General features: G+C 50.4%; 1 protein-coding gene and 1 long non-coding RNA gene across 4 annotated transcripts; one reads left to right on the top strand and one right to left on the bottom strand.

Annotated features, from left to right (window-relative positions):
* Positions 1 to 4,598, bottom strand: LOC118881502. 3 transcript variants are annotated; one of them, XR_005016554.1, is made up of 3 exons: positions 4,280 to 4,598; positions 1,315 to 1,446; positions 1 to 173 (listed from the first exon to the last, which is right to left on the bottom strand). It is a non-coding gene; the product is annotated as an uncharacterized LOC118881502 (long non-coding RNA). The 3 variants fall into 3 exon arrangements; XR_005016553.1 differs by having other exon boundaries at positions 1,315 to 1,500; XR_005016552.1 differs by having other exon boundaries at positions 1,315 to 1,509.
* A 131-nt stretch (positions 4,599 to 4,729) lies between these two features.
* Positions 4,730 to 8,209, top strand: TUFM (Tu translation elongation factor, mitochondrial). The gene is made up of 10 exons (XM_036826521.1): positions 4,730 to 4,891; positions 4,994 to 5,188; positions 5,661 to 5,827; positions 6,037 to 6,141; positions 6,234 to 6,398; positions 6,546 to 6,678; positions 6,762 to 6,866; positions 6,994 to 7,145; positions 7,235 to 7,354; positions 7,842 to 8,209. The coding sequence occupies exons 1-10, from the start codon at positions 4,849 to 4,851 to the stop codon at positions 8,013 to 8,015; spliced, it is 1,359 nt and encodes a 452-aa protein (XP_036682416.1). The 5' UTR covers positions 4,730 to 4,848; the 3' UTR covers positions 8,016 to 8,209.
* Positions 8,210 to 10,661: the final 2,452 nt, after the last annotated feature.

Raw genomic sequence — 10,661 nt, forward strand, 5'->3', positions numbered from 1 at the left:
TTACAGTGACTCACCTTTATTTTTTAAATGAACGTGAATACAAAATTTGCCTTCCATTGAAAACATCGAGAAACTTAAGCCCAACACAATGCTGAACTGAATGCTCAACTGAAATGATTCAACAAATTCTTCCTTCAGCAAATACTTCTTCACCTAAGCATTAGGCACTGTTCCTAGAGTGAAAAATAAGTTCTTACTGTCAGGAGCTGGTGAAACAGAATAAAAAATAAAAACAAAAAACCAAACCCCAACAAACAAGCAAACTACTAAGATAATTTTGGATATTTAGATGCTATGAAGAAAATTAAAGAGGACCATTGATACGAGAGTGACAGAAGAGATGACATCTGAGGTGGGAAGATGAGAAGGAACAAGCTGTGGGGAAATCTCCAGGGAAGAGCATTCCAGGGAGAGGGAAGAACATTTGCAAAGACCTTGAGGTAGAAGCAATGGTGGATGTTTGTGGAACAGAAGGATGGCCAGTGTGGCTGGGAGAGAGAGGAAAACAGCACTGAGATGGGGGTCAAAGAGGTGGGCAGAGGCCAGATCATGCATCTTGTGGGCCACAGGGAGGACTCTGGATTTTTTTTTTTAATAGTAGGTTTATTGAGATATAATTCACCTGCCATACAGTTCACGCATTTTAAAGCAGGAGCTTGGATTTTATTCTAAGTGTTATAAGGAGTCATTGAGGGAGGATTCATTTCTGAATCATATTTAAAGATTGATCTGGCTGCTGTGTGGAGGATGGATTTGACAGGTATTGAGAATAAGGACAGAAGCTGGGAAACCCATTGGAGAGGTCATCAGGTAACCTAGGGGAGAGGTGATCCTGGTTTGAACCACAGTATTGACAGTGGAGATAGAAGTGGTCACACTGAGACTTATTTTGGAGAGAGAACAAGTGGGACTGGGTAATGGATAGATGTCCGATGAGGGGAAAGGAGAAAGGTGGTGCCATTTATTCAGATGTGTAAGGAGAGTGTGGGAGAATACAGAGTGTCCGGTTTTGGATATGTTAGGTTCATAGCATCACAGTGGTAGCACCCTTCGGTTTGGAAGGCTCATTAATATAGTTCAAGTGTAAACATGCACAGAGGCCTACTGTGGCCAGGCACAGAGTATACGGAGATAAAGGAAGCCCAGTCCTTGCCCTACTCAAGTCACTCAGTCTCAGACAAGTGAAACCAAGAAATATGTCTCAGGGTACCAAGTGTTGTAAGGCAGACTTATCTGTTAGGGTGTATTTGGCTGCAAGTAAGAGACAACTCTGACACAGTCTGGCTTAAACAATAAAGACATTTGTCATCTCACACCATGAGGAGTCCACACTTCTAAGATCCTCTTCGCTTTGCCCTCTTCTGGATTTTGGCTTCATCATGGACCGGGAGCATGATGGGCACAGTAGTTCCAGGCTTCCCATCCAGACCCAACAACTTCCAGAATCTGAAGGATGTCCATCTCGTCAGTGCCTCCTTCTTAAAAGTGAGGGATCCTCTCCTGAAAGCCCTCCCCAAGGCAGATAGCCTCTTACCAATCATTAGCCCCAAAGGAATCACACACGTAACCCTAAACAAACCCCCTGGCAAGGAGAATAAGACCAGCAGAAGTGGGCTAGCTCTGTCAGGATTTATTCCTGGAACTGGGGAAAGGGCCACCTGAACAAAATCAGGGCCCTGACTGCAGGAAGATGGAAAAATAGTTGTTAAGCGGGAGCTCAAAGTGTCTGTCATAGAGCAGAATGAACGCACTGCTGGGGAGACCAAGAAGGTTGTTTGATTTCAAGAGCATCTTTTTTAAAGAGTTCAAGATTCTGCACAAAAAACTCCTTTAACTGTAATCACATAAAAGAAATGTTTGCGAGAAAAATCTCTCCTTCTCCAAGCAAATTACAGCCTCCTAAAATCACAATTGTTTTCCACTTTGTCCCCACTCCCACCTTGTACACTTGCTATTTTTTTTTTACAGTGGCCAAACTTCTTTCATTTAACACTGCTCACAAGCATTTTCACAGGTGGTTGGCTCTTGTCTCTGCAACCCTGAGCCCAACATTTCATCTAGTGGCTATGCCAAAATTTATGCTACTGTATCCACGTACTGGGCATTTGTATTCATTCTGCTCTTTCACTGTGATATTGGTCATAAGCATGGCTGGACATCTGGAGAAATTCCCTGCTATCAGTCTTGTTCTTACAACAAAGTTAGAAAAATACATCCCGCAGCCTCCTCTGATACAAGAGCACTGAAATATGATGACCTAAACTTCTCCAATCAGACACATCCATGTGAGCCTTTGAATTTGCCTGGCTTTGGGGGTGGAGAGGAGAGAAGGGCACTTTCTTGATGCAAAAGTGGCTTCAGTGCCATAAGCAGTCACTGTTACAGATAAGTCTAAGTCCTGGCATTTAGTGTTTGGTGGCAGCGGCAGTAGCAGCGGTTTTCTTATCAGATCAGTTCTATGGCTTAGGAGCCACTTCTGCAGCCTGCCCCACAAGTCTATAAGCTGCCTACCACTTTTTTTTGTTACTTATTTATTTGTTTATTTGGCTGCATCGGCCCTTAGTTGCAGCATGAGGGATCTTTTGTTGTGGCAAGTGGGCTCTTCATTGCGGCACGCGGGTTTCTCTCTAGTTGTGGTGCGTGGGCTCAGTAGTTGTGGCACGCGGGCTTAGTTGCCCCGTAGCATGTGTGATATTAGTTCCCTGACAAGGGATTGAACCCGCGTCCCTTGCACTGGAAGGCAGATTCTTAACCACTGGATCACCAGGGAAGTCCCAAGCTGCCTACCACTTCTAAACAAATCCCTCTCTTCTCAAACCAGCCCCTGTAAATTCTGTTATCTGTAAATCAAGACTCCTGACTATTACAGAGAATGCTACACACAACAGCTCTAGAAGAAACTCTCTCCCTTTGGACTCTTTTCCGAGCACTGTGTTTTGCAAATTTCAGTCATTCATGTTCACCTCTCCCCAAATTTGCCATATATTCATACCACCCATTTTATCTACCAAGTATTGTTTTTCAAATTGATTCATTTTTTTCAACTCAATATTTACAATGCCAGTCTTTCTGTCAAACTAATACACATTAAAATAAATATAGCACCACTAAAATAATAAGCATCAGTTCAAGTACCAGCCCCCGAAATCTCACATGTTGATGGTGGCCAATAGTGTCTTAGGAAATTCCCAGGAGTGACTGAGGTACAGGCTGGGGACAAAGAGAACCCTTTTATACTGTACCAACCCTTCGTAAGCAGAGCTGATGGGTTTGGAGGGCCAGGAGGACAGAAGTCTTAGCAAGTTTCTCATTGTAAAATGACAGTTAAATTATAGTACAGTTCAGTGGCTAAGTGCACACTCTTTTGGAGGTTAGCCGTGTTGGGCTCCTTGATCACCCTATGCTCAGTTTTCTCATTGCTAAAATGAGGTAAATAATGGCGCCTATTACAGACGATAACACTGGGAGCATTGAATGTGAACCAATATGAAGCATTTCCACAACGTCTGATCCATAAAAGTCTCTAATTCTGAGTTTCCCAAACTCCTCTGAGCTTAACAAGGGTGTTTGTGTGTGTTAAAAATAAATACAGTTTCCTTGCCTATGCCCAGACACTACTGAATCATAATCTCCAAGGGAGGAATTAAGGAATCTATTTGAAACAGACACCGTCAATTGAGTCTTAGGCTCTGATGAGTTTCAGAAACATTAATCAAGGTTAAGCAGCTGCTATTATCATCCCAGGGTGATGAGATGATGGATGTGAAAGTTAAAGGTCATCCTTGCACTCATTCATTCAGTCAACAGACATTTATTGAGTACTCACTGAGTGCCCCGCCCTGTGGTAGGAGCCAGGGACACAGCGGGAACAAGAAAGACTCAGGCTGCCCTTAAAGGCACCAGAAGTTTGTCCCTCACCTGGTCATCTGTAAAATTGGGTGGGTGGAACGACGATCGAGGGAATTACTCTCTGGGCTGCTGAGGGTCCACAAGGGTGGACGGCAAACTTTGTCGCCGCGGTCTGTGAGCCAGGAGCGAGGGTATTTGAGGGTCAAAGACTGTGGGACCTGGAGGCTTCTGGAGCCCTTTTCTGTCTCTTGCCCAGCTCATTTCCTCTCAGAGCCAGACGTCAGCATCTCCCTATGAAGTAGATACTACTATTCCCATTTTACAGATAAGAAAACAAAGGCTCATTGGAGAGATGGGTCATACTAGAGCCCCACCCCCGAAAGATTCCCAGGACGGTCTTCCTCAGCCAGGCCGCAGGGCCTGGTCCTACCTCCAGCTGCGACACACGGCCGCCAGATCTGTCGCCAGACCCGCGCAGTGGGTCGCACTCCAGGGGGTTCGGGGCCAGGACGTTCCGGAGTCATCCACGCTGGGACAGCCGCTTCTGCCTCAAGGAGGACGGGACCTTGCCTCCAGACCTGGCCTCACCCTCCCACGCTAAGTGCCAGCACAGCTCGCCGCCCTGGGAACTACAACGCCCATGAGCCTCCGGGGCGTAGGTGCGCTGTGGGACGCTCCACATCGCCCCCCGGCGCCACCAGAGAGAACTGCGTGGGCCCTGAGCCCGCGAGGCCCGAGGGCGCCTTGGAAACCTCTACCCTCACCCAGCCGAGAGCCATCAGCACCTTCCTGGACGTCTTACGTCCCGCGCCCGGAAGTTGACAGGGCCATAGAGATTGGGGGCTAGAAGCTCCCAGACTTGCCCTCTCGGCCCTCACTTCCGCCGGAAGCGACTTCCATCCACAGTTGCCCTTTGCTTACTACACGCGCCGCCGCCAGTGCCCGGTACACACTAGTCCGGGCCCGGTACACACTAGTCCGGGCACCAGTACGACCACAATGGCGGCCTCAACCCTGCTGCGCGCGACGCCCCTCTTCAGCGGTGAGGGGGCGGGGAGGGCGATTGCGGCCCGGTTTCACGTGGGGTCTTCGGGAGCGGCCGGGCTCAGACCCGCGCCCTGACTCCAAGCCTCTGCCCCGGCAGGTCTCGGCGCCGGCCCGACCCCACTGCTGAAGGGTCTTTTGCGGCCGCTGAAGGCCCCGGCATTGCCCCTCTTGTGCCGCGGCCTGGCTGTGGAGGCCAAGAAGATCTATGTGCGCGACAAGCCCCATGTAAACGTGGGTACCATTGGCCATGTAGACCACGGCAAGACCACACTGACCGCGGCCATCACGAAAAGTAAGCAGGGTTGGGGTGGAGGCTTCCGGCAGCGCCAGCTCTGCTGGCGGGACCTGGAGCCAGGGAGGTGGGGCCCGCGGAGAGGCTGCTAGAGGTGTTCAGTGTGACCCTAGGCGCCAGAACTCGGGCGGACAGTAGGTTGCAAGATGCAGGAGACAGATTTCCCGTAGACATGAAGAAGTTTGTGATGCATAAATTGGGGGACCCCGAATGGCCTCCCTCCAGCCCTGGGGAGTGCCCTGTAAGCAGAGGTGTTACCCTAGAGAAGTCACAGGGATGGCCCTTGAGGTCCTATAACCTTTCTTTCTGACCTGAAGTTACCTCTGCTCCAGGAGTTGAAGGAGGGCGTCTCGGAAGCTTACTTCTCCCAGACTGTCCTTTGTTTAGGTAGGAGGGGCCCAGGGGTGTGGCCTGAGCCCCTCCTCTATCTCTGGAACTTTAGCTGAAACGCGTGTTCTCTTACTTCCGTTAGTTTTAGCCGAGGGAGGTGGGGCCAAGTTTAAGAAATACGAGGAGATTGACAACGCCCCTGAGGAGCGAGCCCGAGGTATCACAATCAATGCCGCCCATGTGGAGTACAGCACCACTGCCCGCCACTACGCCCACACGGACTGTCCCGGTCATGCAGACTACGTTAAGGTGAGAGCTGCTGGGGACAGGGCCTGGAACTGCCCTCCCTCAGGAAAAATGTGAGGCTGGTGGGGAGGAGGTTAAGATACTTGAGATGTATGGTTTTGAGATCATGGATTTGTGGGCCTGGCCAGTCACAGCAGGTGGTAAGGAGGTGGCTGGGGAGCTGAGGAGGTCATTGACCTACACTGAGTGTTTCCTCTCCTCTCCCTCCCCAGAATATGATCACAGGCACAGCCCCCCTCGACGGCTGCATCCTGGTGGTGGCAGCCAACGATGGCCCCATGCCCCAGACCCGAGAACACTTATTACTGGCCAAACAGGTACCCAGAGCCTGGGTACGGGTGGAAAGAGGAAGGGGGGAGCGGCGTTGGGCCACTCAGGACACCATCTCTATGTCTTTGCCCACCTACAGATTGGAGTAGAGCGTGTGGTGGTGTATGTGAACAAGGCGGATGCTGTGCAGGACTCTGAGATGGTGGAGCTGGTTGAGCTGGAGATCAGGGAACTGCTCACTGAATTTGGCTACAAAGGGGAGGAGACTCCGATCATCGTTGGCTCCGCCCTCTGCGCCCTTGAGGTGAAGGCGGGGTCGGGCAGGAGCTGCTGCTGGCTGGGGCTGGGGCTGGATGGGCGTCAGAGCTCTGCTCTGAGTCTGGGGACTGGCTCTTGGCACGTAAGAGGAGCAGAATGGAAGTTTCAGAGTCCTGTCACCTCCCGCTCATAGCAACGTGACCCTGAGCTAGGCTTGAAGTCTGTACAGAAGCTGCTGGATGCTGTGGACACTTACATCACAGTGCCCACCCGGGACCTGGAGAAGCCTTTCCTGCTGCCTATAGAGTCAGTGTACTCTATCCCCGGTGAGGACCCTGCTTATTTGCACCCCCTCCCCCTCACAGAAGCTTCACCCGGAGTTCTTGATATCCTGTCCTGTTTCTCCCAGGCCGGGGCACGGTGGTGACAGGCACACTAGAGCGTGGCATTTTGAAGAGGGGAGATGAGTGTGAATTCCTGGGACATAGCAAGAATATTCGCAGTGTGGTGACAGGTACAGAAAGAAGCCTTGGGACCCAGGGGCTCCAGGATGACCCCTCCCCTCGCAGACCCCTTGTGCCTTCCCTCTGCCTCACACCCTTCTCCCTCCTCTCTCCTCTCTCCTCTCTCCTCTCTCCTAGGCATTGAGATGTTCCACAAGAGCCTGGAGAGGGCAGAGGCAGGCGACAACCTTGGGGCCCTGGTCCGTGGCTTGAAGCGGGAGGACCTGAGGCGTGGCCTGGTCATGGCCAAGCCAGGTTCCATCCAGCCCCACCAGAAGGTGGAGGCACAGGTGAGGGTTCCCTGTGATGGTGGGCAGGCACCGTGGAGAGGCTCGGTGCTTCCAGCCACGCCCAGCTCCACCCTCGTTTTCTCTCACAGGTGTACATCCTCAGTAAGGAGGAGGGTGGCCGCCACAAGCCCTTTGTATCCCACTTCATGCCTGTCATGTTCTCCCTGACTTGGGACATGGCCTGTCGGACTGTCCTGCCTCCAGGGAAGGTACGATGTATATGACAGTGTGGGGGACTTTTCCCTCGTAAAGAGAAGCTGGCTGATGATGCAGGTGGAACTGGTGACGGAAGGGCCTGGATCAGTGGATTTAGGGGGAATGAGTCCTCATCCAGTATTCCTTAGCTTTGGTAGCATTTACCCACAAAGATTTCCCAGAAAAGAGTTCCTGTGGTTGAGAGTTCCAGTGTATTTTACATAAGGGCTCAGAGAAGCCCTGTAACTAAGAAACTTGTATAACCCAAAATTCCCTAAACATTTTTTTCTCAAGAAAAATGTTAGAAACACTAATCACCAGTCCTTTCCTGCCTTTGCGTATGCTGTTTGCATGTGCCTAACAGCTGGGATGAAGGTATCCCCAGAAGGAATCATCACCCTGCTTCATTTTCCCAAGGAGGTTAAAATCTCCTTGGTAGCAAACAAATAGGGAATGGAGGCTCCCTGAAGAACATGAGTGGTCCTTGTCTCTGCCCTCCAGGAGCTTGCCATGCCCGGGGAGGACCTGAAGCTCACTCTAATCCTGCGGCAGCCAATGATCTTAGAAAAAGGCCAGCGTTTCACCCTGCGAGATGGCAACCGGACCATCGGCACCGGCCTCGTCACTGACACACCAGCCATGACCGAGGAGGACAAGAACATCAAGTGGAGCTGAGTCTGGACCTCTGCTGGGGCTCTCTTGTGTTCATGGCTGTGCTGGCCAGTGTTCTCTCCTGCCTCTCGTGCCCCCTTCTCAGGGCAGAGGCTGCAGCCCAGCCGAGTTGCAGCTAGACTGACACTTCCCCTGGCCAGAGGGCCACGTGGCTGGCCAGGTGAGGTAGGTCAATAAACTGTTTTGTGAATAGAAAGCTAGCTTGTGTGCCTTGTGTCCTTTGTACACACTGGAGAGGATGAGGAATATAAAAATGGAGCTGGACACATAGCTTGGGAGAGATCCCTGAGCCGTTTGAACTGAGTTCACCTCTCTAGCCTCAAGAGTTCATCTGTGGTACAGGGTGGAAAAGCTCCTGTCTTATTAAAGGTGTCACCACTGCTGTGACAACTTGAGAAAGGCAGAGAAGCTAAATTAGGATTGAAAGCTATTCTAGTGAGCTTTGTATGATTGCCTAACAAAATGCTACATATAATAGGCTATATTTTGGATATCCTACTGGGAGATACTGGGAAGGTGGTTATAGCTTGGGCCCAGTTCAGGTGCCAAACCCACCTGGTTTCCTCTGAGTAGTTACTAGGCTGTTAATGTCTAGCTACCTTTATTTAAGCTTGATACTGGGAACTGTATCTTACCTCTGTATCTTACCCAGCACATAAAATGTACTTGGTAAATACATAATTTGCTTAATGGGTTATCACCACCATATCACTAATTCCAAACAGGAGTGAGAAATTGTAGCATGAAAGTTTCATTTTCAACATTTACTTAGATTTAACATTAACAAGGTCTGTTTATCAAATACACAGGGAGTAAAATGCTGAGATTTGGGGGAATTCCCTGGCAGTCCAGTGGTTAGGACTCTGTGCTTTCACTGCCCAGGGCCAGGGTTCAATCCCTGGTCGGGGAACTAAGATCCCACAAGCTGCATGGCACAGCCCAAAAGAAACAAAAAAATGCTGCGACTTATAAAAACTTGAAATTACCGGTCAGATGCTGACCCCCAACAAAAAAGGTAACATTCAGCAGGGATTAATGGGCACCCTTTCAAACTTGGATCCTGACAAATGAGTATATTCAGGACCGACAACCTGTTCACAAGCAGCTCATAGAAGGGTCTTGGGCCAAACCTGGCAGCTGTTTTGAGAAACTCAGCCTGATCTGTGATTCCAGAACGAGGCAAACTTGAGAGGACAAAGGAACATCATGAAAAGTACTGTCCAACAGTAAAGCGAGGTTACTTGTTTTACCCTCTTCAGTGTCCAAGGTGAGGCTGAAGGGTTTCACAGGAGGATTCCTGACCTGGGGTGGTGGGGTGGGGGGAGGCTTAGTTCCCTTCCAACTTCAAGACTTCTGCTCTTAGGAATAAATTATCATCGAAAGGGCTACTCAAGAACGCCTGCAATTACACCTATCCCAGGACTACAGAAACCTGTCTCCATCTGCGCCGCAAACATCAGGAGCCCAATTGAAGGCTTTCCTGCTCCTGTTTCTTCCATCATGGATTGCCTCCCAACCCCAAAGGATGGCCCCTAAGACAGCTCCAGTCACTTGGAACCCCAGACGCGTCTTTTTTTTTTTTTTTTTAAATGACTGCTTATATTTATTTATTTATGACTGTGTTGAGTCTTCGTTTCTGTGCGAGGGCTTTCTCTAGTTGCGGCAAGTGGGGACCACTCTTCATCGCGGTGCGTGGGCCTCTCACCATCGCGGCCTCTCTTGTTGCGGAGCACAGGCTCCAGACACGCAGGCTCAGTAATTGTGGCTCACGGGCCCAGTTGCTCCGTGGCATGTGGGATCTTCCCAGACCAGGGCTCGAACCCGTGTCCCCTGCATTGGCAGGCAGATTCTCAACCACTGCGCCACCAGGGAAGCCCCCCGCCTGTTTTTAATAGCCAGTTAGCTGCTACAGATAACCCCTTTCTACTCGCCTCTTTAAACACCTCGCCTGTCTTTCCCAGTGCCACGCCTGCCAAATACCGGGTTTCAGATACTCACACCTGGGAATTCTCCCCCAATATCTAACTTCATTCTTCCTGCCCTGGTCTCAGCCAATTTTCTCTGCCTATAACTGAACACCAGTCCCATCCTCTATCCTCTAAGGGTGAAATCTTCACTTTATAGACAAGAAACCAAGGCCAGGTCCTATAGTTAAGAATTCCAAACCGTCTCTGAAAAAACCCCCTCTTCTGAAGCCTGTTATCTCTCCATCCCATACTTGCCTCCTCTCTTCCTAATTTAGCTCCTGCTCCCCTCAGCCTGGCTCAGTTCAGCCCTCTCCCCACTTTCACCAGCAGCTTCATCTTACAGCTCTCACCCACACCCAAGACCTCTCAGCTGTGTACCAGTCAGGCCCTTATTTGCAGTGGCCCAAAACACTAATGTACTTTTCAGTGTAAAGAGGTAGACATAACTCATGAAGTACTTACATTAGAAATGAAAACCTCGGGCTTCCCTGGTGGCGCAGTGGTTGAGAATCTGCCTGCCAATGCAGGGGACACAGGTTCGAGCCCTGGTCTGGGAGGATCCCACATGCCACGGAGCAACTAGGCCCGTGAGCCACAACTACTGAGCCTGCGCGTCTGGAGCCTGTGCTCCGCAACAAGAGAGGCCGCGATAGTGAGAGGCCAGCGCATCGCGATGAAGAGT

The sequence above is a fragment of the Balaenoptera musculus genome, chromosome 15, assembly GCF_009873245.2.
Source record: "Balaenoptera musculus isolate JJ_BM4_2016_0621 chromosome 15, mBalMus1.pri.v3, whole genome shotgun sequence".
Lineage (NCBI taxonomy): Eukaryota > Metazoa > Chordata > Mammalia > Artiodactyla > Balaenopteridae > Balaenoptera > Balaenoptera musculus.

Coding starts and splice junctions, on each gene's coding strand:
- TUFM (XM_036826521.1), top strand. CDS start 4,849: ATGGCGGCCTCAACCCTGCTGCGCGCGACGCCCCTCTTCAGCG. Junction 4,892..4,993: donor CGCGACGCCCCTCTTCAGCG/GTGAGGGGGCGG, acceptor CTGCCCCGGCAG/GTCTCGGCGCCGGCCCGACC. Junction 7,146..7,234: donor ACCAGAAGGTGGAGGCACAG/GTGAGGGTTCCC, acceptor TTTCTCTCACAG/GTGTACATCCTCAGTAAGGA.